The 22,911-nt window shown below is 45.1% G+C and overlaps 1 protein-coding gene across 1 annotated transcript in view; it reads right to left on the bottom strand.

Moving 5' to 3' along the window:
* The window catches only part of LOC106591937 (multidrug resistance-associated protein 1), a 110,109-nt gene that overhangs the window by 51,838 nt on the left and 35,360 nt on the right, over positions 1–22,911 (bottom strand). The window contains 11 exon segments of the mRNA XM_082972938.1: positions 9,678–9,824; positions 10,142–10,279; positions 10,950–11,015; positions 11,796–11,888; positions 12,057–12,218; positions 12,650–12,827; positions 17,436–17,596; positions 17,598–17,664; positions 17,870–18,001; positions 18,511–18,572; positions 22,714–22,839. Coding sequence (XP_082829064.1) covers positions 9,678–9,824; positions 10,142–10,279; positions 10,950–11,015; positions 11,796–11,888; positions 12,057–12,218; positions 12,650–12,827; positions 17,436–17,596; positions 17,598–17,664; positions 17,870–18,001; positions 18,511–18,572; positions 22,714–22,839 — 1,332 coding nt within the window.

Below are 22,911 nucleotides of genomic sequence, written 5' to 3'. Positions count from 1 at the left end.
TGGGTGGCTGAAGGGCGGGTGGATGAAAGGTCGCTGAAGGGCGGGTGGTTGGCTGGTGGTTGGTTGGTTGGCTGAAGGGCGGGTGGTTGGCTGGTGGTTGGTTGGTTGGTTGGCTGAAGGGCGGGTGGTTGGCTGGTGGTTGGTTGGTTGGCTGAAGGGCGGGTGGTTGGCTGGTGGTTGGTTGGTTGGCTGAAGGGCGGGTGGTTGGCTGGTGGTTGGTTGGTTGGCTGAAGGGCGGGTGGTTGGCTGGTGGTTGGTTGGTTGGCTGAAGGGCGGGTGGTTGGCTGGTGGTTGGTTGGTTGGCTGAAGGGCGGGTTGAATAAATAGAAACAATCCCTTGATTGTGCAATTTAGGCTACATGGAGGTTGTCTTATATTATTTCAGGCTATCTGACATTAGCACAGTGTAGCCTGTTATCACTGGAGTTACCAGTATAGCCTGTTATCACTGGAGTTACCAGTATAGCCTGATATCGCTGGAGTTACCAGTGTAGCCTGATATCGCTGGAGTTACCAGTGTAGCCTGTTATCACTGGAGTTACCAGTATAGCCTGTTATCGCTGGAGTTACCAGTATAGCCTGTTATCGCTGGAGTTACCAGTATAGCCTGTTATCGCTGGAGTTACCAGTATAGCCTGTTATCGCTGGAGTTACCAGTATAGCCTGTTATCGCTGGAGTTACCAGTATAGCCTGTTATCGCTGGAGTTACCAGTATAGCCTGTTATCGCTGGAGTTACCAGTATAGCCTGTTATCGCTGGAGTTACCAGTATAGCCTGTTATCGCTGGAGTTACCAGTATAGCCTGTTATCGCTGGAGTTACCAGTATAGCCTGTTATCGCTGGAGTTACCAGTATAGCCTGTTATCGCTGGAGTTACCAGTATAGCCTGTTATCGCTGGAGTTACCAGTATAGCCTGTTATCGCTGGAGTTACCAGTATAGCCTGTTATCGCTGGAGTTACCAGTATAGCCTGTTATCGCTGGAGTTACCAGTATAGCCTGTTATCGCTGGAGTTACCAGTATAGCCTGTTATCGCTGGAGTTACCAGTATAGCCTGTTATCGCTGGAGTTACCAGTATAGCCTGTTATCGCTGGAGTTACCAGTATAGCCTGTTATCGCTGGAGTTACCAGTATAGTCTTGTTATCACTGGAGTTACCAGTATAGCCTGTTATCGCTGGAGTTACCAGTATAGCCTGTTATCGCTGGAGTTACCAGTATAGCCTGTTATCGCTGGAGTTACCAGTATAGCCTGTTATCGCTGGAGTTACCAGTATAGCCTGTTATCACTGGAGTTACCAGTATAGCCTGTTATCACTGGAGTTACCAGTATAGCCTGTTATCACTGGAGTTACCAGTATAGCCTGTTATCGCTGGAGTTACCAGTATAGCCTGTTATCGCTGGAGTTACCAGTATAGCCTGTTATCGCTGGAGTTACCAGTATAGCCTGTTATCACTGGAGTTACCAGTATAGCCTGTTATAGCTGGAGTTACCAGTATAGCCTGTTATCACTGGAGTTACCAGTATAGCCTGTTATCGCTGGAGTTACCAGTATAGCCTGTTATCGCTGGAGTTACCAGTATAGCCTGTTATCGCTGGAGTTACCAGTATAGCCTGTTATCACTGGAGTTACCAGTATAGCCTGTTATCGCTGGAGTTACCAGTGTAGCCTGTTATCACTGGAGTTACCAGTGTAGCCTGTTATCACTGGAGTTACCAGTATAGCCTGTTATCACTGGAGTTACCAGTATAGCCTGTTATCGCTGGAGTTACCAGTATAGCCTGTTATCACTGGAGTTACCAGTATAGCCTGTTATCGCTGGAGTTACCAGTGTAGCCTGTTATCACAGGAGTTACCAGTATAGCCCGTTATCGCTGGAGTTACCAGTATAGCCTGATATCGCTGGAGTTACCAGTGTAGCCTGTTATCGCTGGAGTTACCAGTATAGTCTTGTTATCACTGGAGTTACCAGTATAGCCTGTTATCGCTGGAGTTACCAGTATAGCCTGTTATCGCCTGGACAATTTATAGAATGACAAAAATAAAGAATTACAGGGGGCAGTTTGGAAAAAACTTATCCCGTCCTAATCGTCCTCTGGAATAACGGACATTCTGGTGTAATAAATACATAACCAACATTCTGTAGTACTACTAGTCCCGTGTGAATAGGGCTTTATCCTTAATAATAAATACATAACCAACATTCTGTAGTACTACTAGTCCCGTGTGAATAGGGCTTTATCCTTAATAATAAATACATAACCAACATTCTGTAGTAATACTAGTCCCGTGTGAATAGGGCTTTATCCTTAATAATAAATACATAACCAACATTCTGTAGTACTACTAGTCCTGTGTGAATAGGGCTTTATCCTTAATAATAAATACATAACCAACATTCTGTAGTAATACTAGTCCCGTGTGAATAGGGCTTTATCCTTAATAATAAATACATAACCAACATTCTGTAGTACTACTAGTCCTGTGTGAATAGGGCTTTATCCTTAATAATAAATACATAACCAACATTCTGTAGTAATACTAGTCCCGTGTGAATAGGGCTTTATCCTTAATAATAAATACATAACCAACATTCTGTAGTACTACTAGTCCCGTGTGAATAGGGCTTTATCCTCAATAATAAATACATAACCAACATTCTGTAGTACTACTAGTCCCGTGTGAATAGGGCTTTATCCTCAATAATAAATACATAACCAACATTCTGTAGTACTACTAGTCCTGTGTGAATAGGGCTTTATCCTTAATAATAAATACATAACCAACATTCTGTAGTAATACTAGTCCTGTGTGAATAGGGCTTTATCCTTAATAATAGCCCAACTCCAGCAGAATTCAGCATTTCTTACAGTAAAATGATACACCAAATGTATGCAAAATGTGGACTTGGCAACAGGAGTGGAGAAATATGATTTATTCTTTCTGCATCTTGAGAGAATGCAATGCTCAGTTAGTTACCATCTGTAGAGGTGCTGTCTTCATCATCATGAGAGAATGCAATTCTCAGTTAGTTACCATCTGTAGAGGTGCTGTCTTCATCATGAGAGAATGCAATGCTCAGTTAGTTACCATCTGTAGAGGTGCTGTCTTCATCATGAGAGAATGCAATGCTCAGTTAGTTACCATCTGTATAGGTGCTGTCTTCATCATCATGAGAGAATGCAATGCTCAGTTTGTTACCATCTGTAGAGGTGCTGTCTTCATCAGGAGAGAATGCAATGCTCAGTTAGTTACCATCTGTAGAGGTGCTGTCTTCATCAGGTGAGAATGCAATGCTCAGTTAGTTACCATCTGTAGAGGTGCTGTCTTCATCATCATGAGAGAATGCAATGCTCAGTTAGATACCATCTGTAGAGGTGCTGTCTTCATCAGGAGAGAATGCAATGCTCAGTTAGTTACCATCTGTAGAGGTGCTGTCTTCATCAGGAGAGAATGCAATGCTCAGTTAGTTACCATCTGTAGAGGTGCTGTCTTCATCATCATGAGAGAATGCAATGCTCAGTTAGATACCATCTGTAGAGGTGCTGTCTTCATCATCATGAGAGAATGCAATGCTCAGTTAGATACCATCTGTAGAGGTGCTGTCTTCATCAGGAGAGAATGCAATGCTCAGCTAGTTACCATCTGTAGAGGTGCTGTCTTCATAATGAAAGCGTCATAAAAGCTGATAGTATATCAACCACATAAACTATATCTCGAAGCCCAACTGAAATCTTATCAGAAACACGTTGGGTCGTTTTCACAGCTTATTTTTTCCTTACAACCAGTCAAACTGATGTCATTTGGACTTTTAAACAGAACATCTTTCCCCATTTTTTTGTTGTTGCTTTATTTCATTTTCTCCCCGGTCCCAAAACGTCTTTATTGTATTTTCTCCCCGGTCCCAAAACGTCTTTATTGTATTTTCTCCCCGGTCCCAAAACGTCTTTATTGTATTTTCTCTCCGGTCCCTAAACGTCTTTATTGTATTTTCTCTCCGGTCCCTAAACGTCTTTATTGTATTTTCTCTCCGGTCCCTAAATGTCTTTATTGTATTTTCTCCCCGGTCCCAAAACGTCTTTATTGTATTTTCTCCCCGGTCCCAAAACGTCTTTATTGTATTTTCTCTCCGGTCCCAAAACGTCTTTATTGTATTTTCTCCCCGGTCCCAAAACGTCTTTATTGTATTTTCTCCCCGGTCCCAAAACGTCTTTATTGTATTTTCTCCCCGGTCCCAAAACGTCTTTATTGTATTTTCTCCCCGGTCCCTAAACGTCTTTATTGTATTTTCTCCCCGGTCCCTAAACGTCTTTATTGTATTTTCTCTCCGGTCCCTAAACGTCTTTATTGTATTTTCTCCCCGGTCCCAAAACGTCTTTATTGTATTTTCTCTCCGGTCCCAAAACGTCTTTATTGTATTTTCTCCCCGGTACCTAAACGTCTTTATTGTATTTTCTCCCCGGTCCCAAAACGTCTTTATTGTATTTTCTCCCCGGTCCCAAAACGTCTTTATTGTATTTTCTCCCCGGTCCCTAAACGTCTTCGTTCCGCGAAGGATGACAGAGAAAACTTTACCGATGTCAACTATATTGAAGCATTCATTCTATCTATCTATGACATTATTCTGGTGAGTAAGGGTTTATTTAGTCCTCTAGGGAAACATATAATGACTGAAGAGAAGCTGCATGTATCTAATTATAGACAAGTTGACTAACAAATAGACTATCAAAAATGTAGGAAATCATAAGCAGAAACATTTCTAAATCAAGCATCAAAAGAAATCCTGCACCCCCTGTCAAAAATATCATTCCATTACTATCAATACTATATTGGACATGACTATATATATATATATATATATATCCTTCCATTACTATCAATACTATATTGGACATGACTATATATATATATATATCCTTCCATTACTATCAATACTATATTGGACATGACTATATTTTTACATTTACATTTTAGTCATTTAGCAGACGCTCTTATCCAGAGCGACTTACAGTAGTGAATACAGTTCATACATTTCATTTCATGCATTTTTTTGTTGTTGGTACTGGCCCCCCGTGGGAATCGAACCCACAGCCCTGGCGTTGCACACACCATGCTCTACCAACTGAGCCACAGGGAAGGCATGCTGTCTTCCCTGTGGCTCATCCATTACTATCAATACTATATTGGACATGGCTATATATCATTCCATTACTATCAATACTATATTGGACATGGCTATATATCATTCCATTACTATCAATACTATATTGGACATGGCTATATATCATTCCATTACTATCAATACTATATTGGACATGGCTATATATCATTCCATTACTATCAATACTATATTGGACATGACTATATATCATTCCATTACTATCAATACTATATTGGACATGGCTATATATCATCCATTACTATATTGGACATGACTATATATACTGCTCAAAAAAATAAAGGGAACACTTATACAACACATCCTAGATCTGAATGAAAAAAATAATCTTATTAAATACTTTTTTCTTTACATAGTTGAATGTGCTGACAACAAAATCACACAAAAATAATCAATGGAAATCCAATTTATCAACCCATGGAGGTCTGGATTTGGAGTCACACTCAAAATTAAAGTGGAAAACCACACTACAGGCTGATCCAACTTTGATGTAATGTCCTTAAAACAAGTCAAAATGAGGCTCAGTAGTGTGTGTGGCATCCACGTGCCTGTATGACCTCCCTACAACGCCTGGGCATGCTCCTGATGAGGTGGCGGATGGTCTCCTGAGGGATCTCCTCCCAGACCTGGACTAAAGCATCCGCCAACTCCTGGACAGTCTGTGGTGCAACGTGGCGTTGGTGGATGGAGCGAGACATGATGTTCCAGATGTGCTCAATTGGATTCAGGTCTGGGGAACGGGCGGGCCAGTCCATAGCATCAATGCCTTCCTCTTGCAGGAACTGCTGACACACTCCAGCCACATGAGGTCTAGCATTGTCTTGCATTAGGAGGAACCCAGGGCCAACCACACCAGCATATGGTCTCACAAGGGGTCTGAGGATCTCATCTCGGTACCTAATGGCAGTCAGGCTACCTCTGGCGAGCACATGGAGGGCTGTGCGGCCCCCCAAAGAAATGCCACCCCACACCATGACTGACCCACCGCCAAACCGGTCATGCTGGAGGATGTTGCAGGCAGCAGAACGTTCTCCACAGCATCTCCAGACTCTGTCACGTCTGTCACGTGCTCAGTGTGAACCTGCTTTCATCTGTGAAGAGCACAGGGTGCCAGTGGCAAATTTGCCAATCTTGGTGTTCTCTGGCAAATGCCAAACGTCCTGCACGGTGTTGGGCTGTAAGCACAACCCCCACCTGTGGACGTCGGGCCCTCATACCACCCTCATGGAGTCTGTTTCTGACCGTTTGAGCAGGCACATGCACATTTGTGGCCTGCTGGAGGTCATTTTGCAGGGCTCTGGCAGTGCTTCTCCTGCTCCTCCTTGCACAAAGGCGGAGGTAGCGGTCCTGCTGCTGGGTTGTTGCCCTCCTACGGCTTCCTCCACGTCTCCTGATGTGCTGGCCTGTCTCCTGGTAGCGCCTCCATGCTCTGGACACTACGCTGACAGACACAGCAAACCTTCTTGCCACAGCTCGCATTGATGTGCCATCCTGGATGAGCTGCACTATCTGAGCCACTTGTGTGGGTTGTAGACTCCGTCTCATGCTACCACTAGAGTGAAAGCACCGCCAGCATTCAAAAGTGACCAAAACATCAGCCAGGAAGCATAGGAACTGAGAAGTGGTCTGTGGTCCCCACCTGCAGAACCACTACTTTATTGGGGGTGTCTTGCTAATTGCCTATAATTTCCACCTGTTGTCTATTCCATTTGCACAACAGCATGTGAAATGTATTGTCAATCAGTGTTGCTTCCTAAGTGGACAGTTTGATTTCACAGAAGTGTGATTGACTTGGAGTTACATTGTGTTGTTTAAGTGTTCCCTTTATTTTTTTGAGCAGTGTATATATCCTTCCATTACTATCAATACTATATTGGACATGACTATATATCATTCCATTACTATCAATACTATATTGGACATGATTTGTAATGATCCTATGATGACAGTGATCAACTTCGGTTGATGGATTCATTCATTAGTAACCAACTGATTGATTGACTGATTAATTCATTGGCCAATTGATTGACCGATTGACTAATTGATATACCATACTGACCTGCGCCACGAGGCTGAATTATTGATTTATTGATCAATATGTTGCCCTTGGTCATCAGCAGCATGTTACAGCTCACCAGTCTGTACAGCATATGAATATATGTGTGTGTGTGTGTGTGTGTGTGTGTGTGTGTGTGAGGCTGGAAAATTCTGATATTTTGCCCAATTATTGACAAGAGCTGATCTGATTGGTCAAACAAAGTATTAGGGAAAAAATATATATCAGAATTGGGCAGCGTGTAAACGCAGCCACAGAGTGATCTGCAGTACAGCCCTCAGCACGTATCTGGTCCACACTAGAGGTCGACCGATTAATCGGAATGGCCGATTAATTAGGGACGATTTCAAGTTTTCATAGCAATCGGTATTTTTGGCCACCGATTTGCCGATTTTTTTGTTATTTTTTTATTTATACCTTTATTTAACAAGTCAGATTAAGAACACATTCTTATTTACAATGACGGCCTAGAAACGGGGGTTAACTGCCTTGTTCAGGGGGGGATTCATTTTTGCAACCTTCGGTTACCAGTCCAACGCTCTAACCACCTGCCTTACATTGCACTCCATAAGGATTAACAGGCTGACTACCTGTTACGCGAGGGCAGCAAGAAGCAAAGGTAAGTTGCTAGCTAGCATTAGACTTATAAAAAACTATCAATCTTCACATAATCACTAGTTAACTACACATGGTTGATGATATTACTAGTTTATCTAACGTGTCCTGCGTTGCATATAATCGATGCGGTGCCTGTTCATTTCTCATCGAATCACAGCCTACTTCGACAAACGGGTGTTGATTTAACAAGCGCATTTGTGAAAAAAGTAGTCATTGCACCAATGTACCTAACCATAAACATCAATGCCTAACAGGAATATTTAGACTTAGTCACCCGTTAGATAAAATACGGAACGGTTCCGTATGTCACTGAAAGAAAAAAACTTTTGTTTTCGAGATGATAGTTTCCGGATTCCACCATATTAATGACCTAAGGCTCGTATTTCTGTGTGTTTATTATATTATAATTAAGTCTATGATTTGATAGAGCAGACTGACTGAGCGGTGGTAGGCAGCAGCAGGCTCGTAAGCATTCATTCAAACAGCCCTTCGCTGTGCTTCAAGCATTGCGCTGTTTATGACTTCAACCTGGGTGGGTATAATTTGTGGAACGTTCCAACAGGAATCTATTCCAAAAACTTCGTAAATAACAAGGTTTCCAAAAAACAACGCATACAAAGTTGTATAGCGGCAGAATAAGATACCGGGTAGGAAGTGGTCTATTTCATTGAGTTTTTCACTCATCACTTTTATTCCGAAAAATGTCTGTCCTCACATGTCTGTTTGCCTATGGACAAACATTAAGAATAAGCTACATGGTGAGTTGATGCCTATTCGGCAGCTAGTTAGCTAGGTTTGTATGCGTTGCTACTTTGTATGCGTTGTTGGTTGGCAACCATTTACTTTACGTTTTTTGGAACAGATTCCTGTTGGAACGTTCCAGAAATTATACCCACCACTTCAAGCCTATCAACTCCCAAGATTAGGCTGGTGTAACCGATGTGAAATGGCTAGCTAGTTAGCCGGGTGCACGCTAATAGGGTTTCAAACGTCACTCGCTCTGAGACTTGGAGTAGTTGTTTCCCTTGCTCTGCATGGGTAACGCTGCTTCGAGGGTGGCTGTTGTCGATGTGTTCCTGGTTCGAGCCCAGGTAGGAGCGAGGAGAGGGACAGAAGCTATACTGTTACACTGGCAATACTAAAGTGCCTATAAGAACATCCAATAGTCAAAGGTACATTAAATACAAATCGTATAGAGAGAAGTAGTCCTATAATTCCTATAATAACTTCAACCTAAAACTTCTTACCTGGGATTATTGAAGACTCATGTTAAAAGGAACCACTAGCTTTCATATGTTCCCATGTTCTGAGCAAGGAACTAAAACGTTAGCTTTCTGACATGGCACATATTGCAATTTTACTTTCTTCTCCAACACTTTGTTTTGCATTATTTAAACCAAATTGAACATGTTTCATTATTTATTTGAGGCTAAATTGATTTTATTGATGTATTATATTCAGTTAAAATAAGTGTTCATTCAGTATTGTTGTAATTGTCATTATTACAAAAAAATAATAATCCACCGATTAATCGGCAACGGCTTTTTTGGTCCCCCAATAATCGGTATTGGTATCGGCGCTGAAAAATCATAATCGGTCAACCTCTAGTCCACACTGATGATGACCATATGCTGCTACATGTTAATGAATGAATCAACTAGATGGAATCTGATTGGTTGAAGTTAATTGGTTAGTATACTGTTTACTTAATTGATACATTGATTGATTGATTTATAGATGAATACAGTGACTGATTTGATTGAATTGCATATTGATTGATTTGTAGATAGATTACTGTCCAGACCTGATCAGCACACCTACCTGGACCATGCTGCTGATGACCATGGGCAGCATGTTGAGGGGGAAACGCAGGATGTTGAACAGAGCCAGAGACACAAACGCCTTCTGAGCATCCAGCACGTTCCTCTCATCTATCATCACATACACTGTGAAAGTAGACAGCGCCACCTGGGGGATGGGAGGGGAAATACATGTTATATATCATATAACAATATATATTAACATCATAACATACACTGAACGTAGACAGCGCCACCTGGGGGATGGGAGGGGAAATACATGTTAAATGTCATCACATACACTGAGGGGGGGTAGAGACAATGTTAAATATTTATGTCAGTAAGATGGGACATAGGTGGACCAAGTGCCCATGTAAGAGTGAGTGTGAGCATGTGTGTGTGTGTGTGTGTGTGTGTGTGTGTGTGTGTGTGTGTGTGTGTGTGCGTGTGCGTGTGCGTGTGTGTCTACACGTCTCTGTAACGCACCAGAAAAGGAGCACAGACCCAGGTGAAGGTGGATATTGCTCCCAGGTAAGCAGCCTTCTTGAGGACACGGAGCTCACTCTCTCTGATGGCTGACACCTTGTCTTTGAAGGCCAGCTCCCACGCATACAGCTTCAACACCTTTAGGATCAGGATCAGGTTCATTTCAACATCTCGGTACATATTCAGAAACATTGATCAAATGTGATCAATACTTGAAAAGTCATTGTGTCTGTCTCAGCCCGTCCGGCTGCGTCTGTCTCAGCCCCTCCGGCTGCGTCTGTCTCAGCCCCTCCGGCTGCGTCTGTCTCAGCCCGTCCGGCTGCGTCTGTCTCAGCCCGTCCGGCTGCGTCTGTCTCAGCCCGTCCGGCTGCGTCTGTCTCAGCCCCTCCGGCTGCGTCTGTCTCAGCCCGTCCGGCTGCGTCTGTCTCAGCCCGTCCGGCTGCGTCTGTCTCAGCCCCTCCGGCTGCGTCTGTCTCAGCCCCTCTGGCTGCGTCTGTCTCAGCCCGTCCGGCTGCGTCTGTCTCAGCCCGTCCGGCTGCGTCTGTCTCAGCCCGTCCGGCTGCGTCTGTCTCAGCCCGTCCGGCTGCGTCTGTCTCAGCCCGTCCGACTGTGTCTGTCTGGCTTAATAAACCCCAAACTGCAAACCCAGCCCATCTGGCACTCCAGCCAGGCTAGAGGAAATGCTGAAAGAACTGGAATCTGAAGTATTTGACCCCAACCCTGACATGCAGAAACATACATAAAATGTGATACAAATTCAAACAGTATATAAACCTCATGTCAAAAGATATGTGATGTGATAAGATACCTTGATGCCGTTGAGAACTTCGTTCATCAGCTTGATGCGGTTGTCTTTACTCTTCATCTGAGCTACCTGGTGATCACAACACACAACGCTGGCTATTACACCTCTATTACACCTCTGCTACACCTCTGCTACACCTCTGCTACACCTCTATTACACCTCTATTACACCTCTATTACATGTCTGCTGCATCTATATTACATGTCTGCTACATATCTATTACATCTCTATTACATGTCTGCTACATCTCTATTACATGTCTGCTGCATCTATATTACATCTCTATTACATGTCTGCTGCATCTCTATTACATGTCTGCTGCATCTCTATTACATGTCTGCTGCATCTCTATTACATGTCTGCTACATCTCTATTACATGTCTGCTACATCTCTGCTACATGTCTATTACATGTCTGCTACATGTCTATTACATGTCTGCTACATCTCTGCTACATGTCTATTACATGTCTGCTACGTGTCTATTACATGTCTGCTACGTGTCTATTACATGTCTGCTACGTGTCTATTACATGTCTGCTACGTGTCTATTACATGTCTGCTACGTGTCTATTACATGTCTGCTACGTGTCTATTACATGTCTGCTACGTGTCTATTACATGTCTGCTACGTGTCTATTACATGTCTGCTACGTGTCTATTACATGTCTGCTACATCTCTATTACATGTCTGCTACATGTCTGCTACATGTCTGCTACATGTCTGCTACATGTCTATTACATGTCTATTACATGTCTATTACATGTCTGCTACATCTCTACTACATGTCTATTACATGTCTGCTACATCGCTGCTACATCTCTAGTGATACCTGGTATCAGAGTGTTACCTGGTATGTTTTGGTCTTCATGGCGATCACACCGTTGATTGGCACCATCAGAACCATTACAGCCACGCCAGCCAGCACCGACGGACCCAAGTTCTACACAGGACATGACATCACAAACCATTGAGAACTTGTGAAGATAACAACAGTCTCTGCTGCGTATGTAACAGAGAGTTGGATTCAGAACCTCACTCCTTAGCTTGAAATGTGTCTACTTGCGCCATCAAAATGCTATCTAGATCCCTCCCAGTCAGTTACAAGTACCTGCCACAGGAAGTACAGGGCCAGTATGACCTGTAGAGGAGCAGACCAGATCATGTTGATGTAGGTGATGAGGTCCATGAAGCGCTGGGCATCAACCGACATCAGGTTGACGATCTCTCCCACTGTAGACGTACGCCGCGCCGCGTTACTGATCACCAGAGCCTGGGAGAGGTTAGAGGTTAAAGGTTAAAGGTCAGACGGGGTTAAGGGTCAATGAGGGGTCACCAAAAGTCAGATCAATCAATCATCGGCAGAATATTGATTGATTGATTAGTACACCTACGATCAGTAGACAGCCCCTACTATAGCGATGTGGAGCATCATGCCAAATTAACTCTCAATCAATCACTGATCAAATCAATCAATTACTGATCAAATCAATCAATCAATCACTGATCAAATCAATCAATTACTGATCAAATCAATCAAACAATCACTGATCAAATCAATCACTAATCAAACCAATCAATCAATCACTGATCAAATCAATCAATTGATCAGCAGAATATTTTTTTTATTTACATTTTTTAAATGAAACCTTTATTTAAATTGTACCTTTATTTAACTAGGCAAGTCAAGTCAATAGTGATTACCTTCCTGTAGACAGCTCCTACTATAGCAGTGCGTAGCCTCATTCCCGTGACGAAGCACACATGGAAGTACTTCTGCAGGATGAGGGTCTGGAAACAGGTACAAACGAACAGCAGCGCGGTGTAGAAGTAGCCCTGCCACGAGGGGGCGCTAGAGTCATTCACAAACTGGATCAGCAACCTGAGGGGTTGGAGGTCAGGGGTTAGCAGGTCAATGACACAGCCTGAGAGACGATGATAAAAGAGGTCAAATGTCAGTGGGTAGGGACGGCAAGAGAGATGGACACAAAAATGGCCCCATTCAAGGGTTCTTCTGACATAGTCTGAAACAAGAGAAGAGACACACCTACAACTACCCCCCCCCCCACTAGAACAGAAACACCTACAACTACCCCCCCCCCACTAGAAACACCTACAACTACCCCCCCCCCCCACTAGAACAGAAACACCTACAACTACCCCCCCCCACTAGAAACACCTACAACTACCCCCCCCCCCCTAGAAACACCTACAACTACCCCCCCCCCCCACTAGAACAGAAACACCTACAACTACCCCCCCCCCACTAGAAACACCTACAACTACCCCCCCCCCCTAGAAACACCTACAACTACCCCCCCCCACTAGAAACACCTACAACTACCCCCCCCACTAGAAACACCTACAACTACCCCCCCCCCCACTAGAAACACCTACAACTACCCCCCCCCCACTAGAAACACCTACAACTACCCCCCCCCCCCCTAGAAACACCTACAACTACCCCCCCCCCACTAGAAACACCTACAACTACCCCCCCCCACTAGAAACACCTACAACTACCCCCCCCCCTAGAAACACCTACAACTACCCCCCCCCCACTAGAACAGAAACACCTACAACTACCCCCCCCCCCACTAGAAACACCTACAACTACCCCCCCCCACTAGAACAGAAACACCTACAACTACCCCCCCCACTAGAAACACCTACAACTACCCCCCCCCCACTAGAAACACCTACAACTACCCCCCCCCACTAGAAACACCTACAACTACCCCCCCCCACTAGAAACACCTACAACTACCCCCCCCCACTAGAAACACCTACAACTACCCCCCCCCCACTAGAAACACCTACAACTACCCCCCCCCCACTAGAAACACCTACAACTACCCCCCCCCCACTAGAAACACCTACAACTACCCCCCCCCCACTAGAAACACCTACAACTACCCCCCCCACTAGAACAGAAACACCTACAACTACCCCCCCCACTAGAACAGAAACACCTACAACTACCCCCCCCACTAGAAACACCTACAACTACCCCCCCCCACTAGAAACACCTACAACTACCCCCCCCCCACTAGAAACACCTACAACTACCCCCCCCCCTAGAAACACCTACAACTACCCCCCCCCCCACTAGAAACACCTACAACTACCCCCCCCCCCTAGAAACACCTACAACTACCCCCCCCCCACTAGAACAGAAAACACCTACAACTACCCCCCCCCCCCACTAGAAACACCTACAACTACCCCCCCCCCCTAGAAACACCTACAACTACCCCCCCCCCCACTAGAACAGAAACACCTACAACTACCCCCCCCCCCCACTAGAACAGAAACACCTACAACTACCCCCCCCCACTAGAACAGAAACACCTACAACTACCCCCCCCCCACTAGAAACACCTACAACTACCCCCCCCACTAGAACAGAAACACCTACAACTACCCCCCCCCACACTAGAAACACCTACAACTACCCCCCCCCACTAGAAACACCTACAACTACCCCCCCCCACTAGAAACACCTACAACTACCCCCCCCACTAGAAACACCTACAACTACCCCCCCCCCACTAGAAACACCTACAACTACCCCCCCCCCACTAGAACAGAAACACCTACAACTACCCCCCCCACTAGAAACACCTACAACTACCCCCCCCACTAGAAACACCTACAACTACACCCCCCCCCCACTAGAAACACCTACAACTACCCCCCCCCACTAGAAACACCTACAACTACCCCCCCCACTAGAAAACACCTACAACTACCCCCCCCCCCACTAGAAACACCTACAACTACCCCCCCCCACTAGAAACACCTACAACTACCCCCCCCCCTAGAAACACCTACAACTACCCCCCCCCCACTAGAAACACCTACAACTACCCCCCCCCCACTAGAAACACCTACAACTACCCCCCCCCCCACTAGAAACACCTACAACTACCCCCCCCCACTAGAAACACCTACAACTACCCCCCCCCCTAGAAACACCTACAACTACCCCCCCCCCACTAGAAACACCTACAACTACCCCCCCCCTAGAAACACCTACAACTACCCCCCCCCACTAGAAAACACCTACAACTACCCCCCCCCACTAGAAACACCTACAACTACCCCCCCCCACTAGAACAGAAACACCTACAACTACCCCCCCCCCCACTAGAAACACCTACAACTACCCCCCCCCACTAGAAACACCTACAACTACCCCCCCCCCACTAGAAACACCTACAACTACCCCCCCCCCCACTAGAAACACCTACAACTACCCCCCCCCCCCCACTAGAAACACCTACAACTACCCCCCCCCACTAGAACAGAAACACCTACAACTACCCCCCCCCACTAGAAACACCTACAACTACCCCCCCCCCCACTAGAAACACCTACAACTACCCCCCCCCCCACTAGAACAGAAACACCTACAACTACCCCCCCCCACTAGAAACACCTACAACTACCCCCCCCCACTAGAACAGAAACACCTACAACTACCCCCCCCCCCACTAGAAACACCTACAAACTACCCCCCCCCACTAGAAACACCTACAACTACCCCCCCCCCCACTAGAAACACCTACAACTACCCCCCCCCACTAGAAACACCTACAACTACCCCCCCCACTAGAACAGAAACACCTACAACTACCCCCCCCCACTAGAAACACCTACAACTACCCCCCCCCACTAGAAACACCTACAACTACCCCCCCCCCCCACTAGAAACACCTACAACTACCCCCCCCCCACTAGAAACACCTACAACTACCCCCCCCCCCCACTAGAAACACCTACAACTACCCCCCCCCCCACTAGAAACACCTACAACTACCCCCCCCACTAGAAACACCTACAACTACCCCCCCCCCACTAGAACAGAAACACCTACAACTACCCCCCCCCCCCCACTAGAAACACCTACAACTACCCCCCCCACTAGAAACACCTACAACTACCCCCCCCCCACTAGAAACACCTACAACTACCCCCCACCACTAGAACAGAAACACCTACAACTACCCCCCCCCACTAGAAACACCCTACAACTACCCCCCCCCACTAGAAACACCTACAACCACCCCCCACCACTAGAACAGAAACACCTACAACTACCCCCCCCACTAGAAACACCTACAACTACCCTACCCCCCCCACTAGAAACACCTACAACTACCCCCCCCCCCCACTAGAACAGAAACACCTACAACTACCCCCCCCCCCACTAGAAACACCTACAACTACCCCCCCCACTAGAAACACCTACAACTACCCCCCCCCCCCCCTAGAAACACACTACAACTACCCCCCCCCACTAGAAACACCTACAACTACCCCCCCCCACTAGAAACACCCTACAACTACCCCCCCCCCCACTAGAAACACCTACAACTACCCCCCCCCACTAGAAACACCTACAACTACCCCCCCCCCACTAGAAACACCTACAACTACCCCCCCCCCACTAGAAACACCTACAACTACCCCCCCCACTAGAACAGAAACACCTACACCTACCCCCCCCCCACTAGAAACACCTACAACTACCCCCCCCCCCACTAGAAACACCTACAACTACCCCCCCCCACTAGAAACACCTACAACTACCCCCCCCCCCCACTAGAACAGAAACACCTACAACTACCCCCCCCCCCCACTAGAAAACACCTACAACTACCCCCCCCCCCTAGAAACACCTACAACTACCCCCCCCCCACTAGAAACACCTACAACTACCCCCCCCCCACTAGAAACACCTACAACTACCCCCCCCCCCACTAGAAACACCTACAACTACCCCCCCCACTAGAACAGAAACACCTACAACTACCCCCCCCACACTAGAAACACCTACAACTACCCCCCCCCCCACTAGAACAGAAACACCTACAACTACCCCCCCCCCCCACTAGAAACACCTACAACTACCCCCCCCACTAGAACAGAAACACCTACAACTACCCCCCCCACACTAGAAACACCTACAACTACCCCCCCCCCCACTAGAACAGAAACACCTACAACTACCCCCCCCCCCACTAGAAACACCTACAACTACCCCCCCCACTAGAAACACCTACAACTACCCCCCCCCCCTAGAAACACCTACAACTACCCCCCCCCACTAGAAACACCTACAACTACACCCCCCCCACTAGAAACACCTACAACTACCCCCCCCCCACTAGAAACACCTACAACTACCCCCCCCCACTAGAAACACCTACAACTACCCCCCCCACTAGAAACAGAAACACCTACAACTACCCCCCCCCCACTAGAACAGAAACACACCTACAACTACCCCCCCCCCCACTAGAAACACCTACAACTACCCCCCCCCCCCTAGAAACACCTACAACTACCCCCCCCCACTAGAAACACCTACAACTACCCCCCCCCACTAGAAACACCTACAACTACCCCCCCCCCCCCCCACTAGAAACACCTACAACTACCCCCCCCACTAGAACAGAAGACCAGACAAGAGCATCTCACCTACCTGAGTATCTCAGGCCCAACGAACATGAGAACGTCCTGGATGATCTTGTAGAGTGAAGAGATGAGGAAGTAGGGTCCGAAGGTGAGACAGAGGGCCCAGAACAGAGAGGGTTCTCTAGTCTTCTGGGGTGTCTTCATAATCAGGATCTCTGACTCCTCTACGGGGCACACCCTCCTTCCTCTCTCCCCGAGGAGCCTTCTTAGGGGAGTACAGAGTCTTCTCCTCCGGTCTGGGAGAAAGGGAGTTGGGGGGGGAAGAGAAGGAGTTATTTAGCTTGTTTTTGTTCTTTGAACGTTTTGCTACGGTGTGCCCTAATGAACATGACCTTTTGACCTTGCCTGAGTGCAAACGTGCCAGGATGTGCAAGTACGCGTGTGCATGCCTGCACGCATGTGTGGAGGTGTGTGGTGTGGTTCCTGGTGGGTTCTCCTGACCTTTTGACCTTCAGGCACTCGTTGTTCCAGCGTCGTACGAGCTGAGGGACAACCCTCTGGGAGCGGTCCTCTGAATTCAGACACCACAGATCCTTCTGTTCTAACGGACGCTTATAACCTGTTACTATCAGACTGGAGGAGAGGGGAGATAGAAAGACAAAAATGAGCGAGAGAGAGAGAGAAACACACAGAGAAACACAGAGAGAAAGAGAGACGAGCGAGAGGAGAGAGAGAGAGAGAGAGAGAGAGAGAGAGAGAGAGGAGAGAGAGAGAGAGAGAGAGAGAGAGAGAGACAGAAGGAAGGAAGGAAGGAAGGAAGGAAGGAAGGAAGGAAGGAAGGAAGGAAGGAAGGAAGGAAGGAAGGAAGGAAGGAAGGAAGGAAGGAAGGAAGGAAGGAAGGAAGGAAGGAAGGAAGGAAGGAAGGAAGGAAAAAAGGAAAGTCAGCACTAAAACTTCCTGTAGAAAGAGAAACTCATGCCTGCTGTTCCCAGAGGGGTATACTACAACCCAGGATCAATAAGTTCATTAAGAAAGCTAAACTTATATGTGTTTTTGGTTGTTGAGTCAATTAGACCAAGACAAAAGAGATTTTAAAATATTTAGGCAAGTTTTAAATAGATTTTATTTTCCCAACAGCTTACCCAGTGATCCACCAGAAGCTGATTCTGGACAGAAAGGAAGCTCCGATCTCAGGACAGGGATTCTGCAACCGGCAGGAGATGGAACACACAGTTAGAAACACACACACACACACACACACACACACACACACACACACACACACACACACACACACACACACACACACACACACACACACACACACACACAAACCCATACCCATACCCACCAGTTATACTGATGTCATATTGATTACTAGACCAATCAGTTATACTGATGTCATATTGATTACTAGACCAACCAGTTATACTGATGTGATATTGATTACTAGTCCAACCAGTTATACTGATGTCATATTGATTACTAGACCAACCAGTTATACTGATGTCATATTGATTACTAGTCCAACCAGTTATACTGATGTCATATTGATTACTAGTCCAACCAGTTATACTGATGTCATATTGATTACTAGTCCAACCAGTTATACTGATGTCATATTGATTAGTAGACCAACCAGTTATACTGATGTCATATTGATTACTAGACCAACCAGTTATACTGATGTCATATTGATTACTAGACCCACCAGTTATACTGATGTCATATTGATTACTAGACCAACCAGTTATACTGATGTCATATTGATTAGTAGACCAACCAGTTATACTGATGTCATATTGATTACTAGACCAACCAGTTATACTGATGTCATATTGATTACTAGACCAACCAGTTATACTGATGTCATATTGATTACTAGACCAACCAGTTATACTGATGTCATATTGATTACTAGACCAACCAGTTATACTGATGTCATATTGATTACTAGACCAACCAGTTATACTGATGTCATATTGATTACTAGACCAACCAGTTATACTGATGTCATATTGATTACTAGACCAACCAGTTATACTGATGTCATATTGATTACTAGACCAACCAGTTATACTGATGTCATATTGATTACTAGTCCAACCAGTTATACTGATGTCATATTGATTACTAGACCAACCAGTTATACTGATGTCATATTGATTACTAGACCAACCAGTTATACTGATGTCATATTGATTACTAGACCAACCAGTTATACTGATGTCATATTGATTACTAGACCAACCAGTTATACTGATGTCATATTGATTACTAGACCAACCAGTTATACTGATGTCATATTGATTACTAGACCAACCAGTTATACTGATGTCATATTGATTACTAGACCAACCAGTTATACTGATGTCATATTGATTACTAGACCAACCAGTTATACTGATGTCATATTGATTACTAGACCAACCAGTTATACTGATGTCATATTGATTACTAGACCAACCAGTTATACTGATGTCATATTGATTACTAGACCAACCAGTTATACTGATGTCATATTGATTACTAGTCCAACCAGTTATACTGATGTCATATTGATTACTAGTCCAACCAGTTATACTGATGTCATATTGATTACTAGACCAACCAGTTATACTGATGTCATATTGATTAGTAGACCAACCAGTTATACTGATGTCATATTGATTACTAGTCCAACCAGTTATACTGATGTCATATTGATTACTAGTCCAACCAGTTATATAGTCAACTTGTTCAATAAATTAGAAGAAAGTTTACGTTCATTTTACCTGTCACATCTATTTTTCATGATGAAGTTTACAGGTAGTCCCCAGTCACATGGTGTTTGTTTACAATGTGAGTCACTCACTGTTGTGCAGTACGTGCCAGGTAACCTAGTTACAGTATGGAATTCACAAATAAATGTTTGTCAGCTAGATATCTTAACTGTTTAAAATGTGCTAAATGCTGTGCAGTTTTGCATTTGGTTTGCTAGCTTAGTAGCTAATGATCTAGCTAAGTAGTTTGTATCATTTCTAAATCAAGCTTCGCTTGCTACAGCAGAGAATCCCTCCTGGATCACTGGGGGGATTTTACATGTACTTGTTAGCATTGCCAACCTTTCGGATTACAGAGGCTCAGTGGGGTTTGCGCCTCGTGTTCAGTGCCGGTATTACCGAATATCCCGGGATGGCACAAAGTCGGTATTAAAGACAATTTGGATAGCGCCCAAGCCTAATTCAAATTCTCCTCCTTTGGCTTGATAGCACACAAATTGTCCCAATTGATAATCCACAATTACTGCAGCCATTTGCCAGTGCATTGATCATGAAATTGAAAGCCTGTCTCTATACAATGCCTTACGATAATGTTTAATGATAATGTACAATCTATATGAATAGGCATACAACAAAGAGAAGACAAGGGTATTTGATGAATCATTTGTTGATCATGGTTCATTAGGGATGGGGGAAAAGTCATTTCAGAGGGTCTGCTGTCAGAAGTTCTCTCCAGCTGAGAAAGATACACTAAAGAAACAAAGGTAGGAATAGATTGTTTTCTGTTAGAAAAATCCCTTTAGCCTATACTGATGTGTCATCCTATCAAATGGATGTTATCTTGCACAGCTTAATATAAACTAAACCTCTGTACAGATTTCTGTTCATTCAAAATCTTTCTCTACAGCTGCCAGTGGGACCGCAGCATAGAGATGGCTAGCTAGACGCTGAAGTCCTCTATGGGCTGTTCTATCACAGAAGCGATCAATAGCAAAGATCAGAGGTGAGCACTCTATCCATTTTTATGGACAGCTGTCATGACATTTCTCCAAACAGCCTTTCTCCACTCGCTCAAGAATCATTGAGGAAACCGCGAGTGTTACTAGAAAAAGTAACAAACAATATTCCAATATTTGAATACAGTAACTCGTAATATTATTTAGTTACTCATAAAAGTAATATAAGACTGAAACACGTTACCCTCAACACTGTCTGAGACACACACACACACACACACACACACACACACACACACACACACACACACACACACACACACACACACACACACACACACACACACAATGTTGTTATTGATCTCTGGACTGTCTGACTGTTCAACTGTGGGACCGTTAACAGGGAAACCTGTATCCATGTTGTTATTGATCTCTGGACTAGCTCTGTTAGTTCCATTGTGGGAGTGGAACAATAACACAACAGAACCAATCCTGGGAACTGGTAAACCTGTTGCTAGCACAATAACACAACAGAACCAATCCTGGGAACTGGTAAACCTGTTGCTAGAACAATAACACAACAGAACCAATCCTGGGAACTGGTAAACCTGTCGCTAGAACAATAACACAACAGAACCAATCCTGGGAACTGGTAAACCTGTTGCTAGAACAATAACACAACAGAACCAATCCTGGGAACTGGTAAACCTGTCGCTAGAACAATAACACAACAGAACCAATCCTGGGAACTGGTAAACCTGTTGCTAGAACAATAACACAACAGAACCAATCCTGGGAACTGGTAAACCTGTCGCTAGAACAATAACACAACAGAACCAATCCTGGGAACTGGTAAACCTGTTGCTAGAACAATAACACAACAGAACCAATCCTGGGAACTGGTAAACCTGTTGCTAGCACAATAACACAACAGAACCAATCCTGGGAACTGGTAAACCTGTCGCTAGAACAATAACACAACAGAACCAATCCTGGGAACTGGTAAACCTGTCGCTAGAACAATAACACAACAGAACCAATCCTGGGAACTGGTAAACCTGTCGCTAGAACAATAACACAACAGAACCAATCCTGGGAACTGGTAAACCTGTTGCTAGAACAATAACACAACAGAACCAATCCTGGGAACTGGTAAACCTGTCGCTAGAACAATAACACAACAGAACCAATCCTGGGAACTGGTAAACCTGTCGCTAGAACAATAACACAACAGAACCAATCCTGGGAACTGGTAAACCTGTTGCTAGAACAATAACACAACAGAACCAATCCTGGGAACTGGTAAACCTGTCGCTAGAACAATAACACAACAGAACCAATCCTGGGAACTGGTAAACCTGTTGCTAGCACAATAACACACACAGCTGACATTCACTTAACACACACAGCAAGATCCACACACACTTCTCACAGTCACACAACATTTACTGTTTGACACAGCAAGCACTCATACAAGCACACACACATCTAAACACACACACACAGCATGCACCAATTTATACAAACACAATGTGCCGACACACAGAGACATAACAAAAACACCCAGAGAGACAGAGGGCACAGAGAAACAGTGTGTGTGTGTGTGTGTGTGTGTGTGTGTACTCACAGCGTCTTTGGATGCCTCTGAGAAGAGAGGAGGCTGGTCTGAGAGGGCTGACAGGAGCAGAGAGATGAGCAGTAGCGTGTAGTAGATGTAGAACGTTGTGTATCTGAACACACACACCGTCGACGGCTGGGGGGAAACATATGGAAACACTATTAAAAAGACCTTTCTTTCATAGACCTCCCCCCCTCCCACACACAC

This window comes from Salmo salar, chromosome 03, assembly GCF_965601325.2.
Source record: "Salmo salar chromosome 03, fSalSal1, whole genome shotgun sequence".
Lineage (NCBI taxonomy): Eukaryota > Metazoa > Chordata > Actinopteri > Salmoniformes > Salmonidae > Salmo > Salmo salar.
The sequence above is the reverse complement of the archived record's forward strand: the minus strand, read 5'-3'. Positions and strand labels throughout refer to the sequence as shown.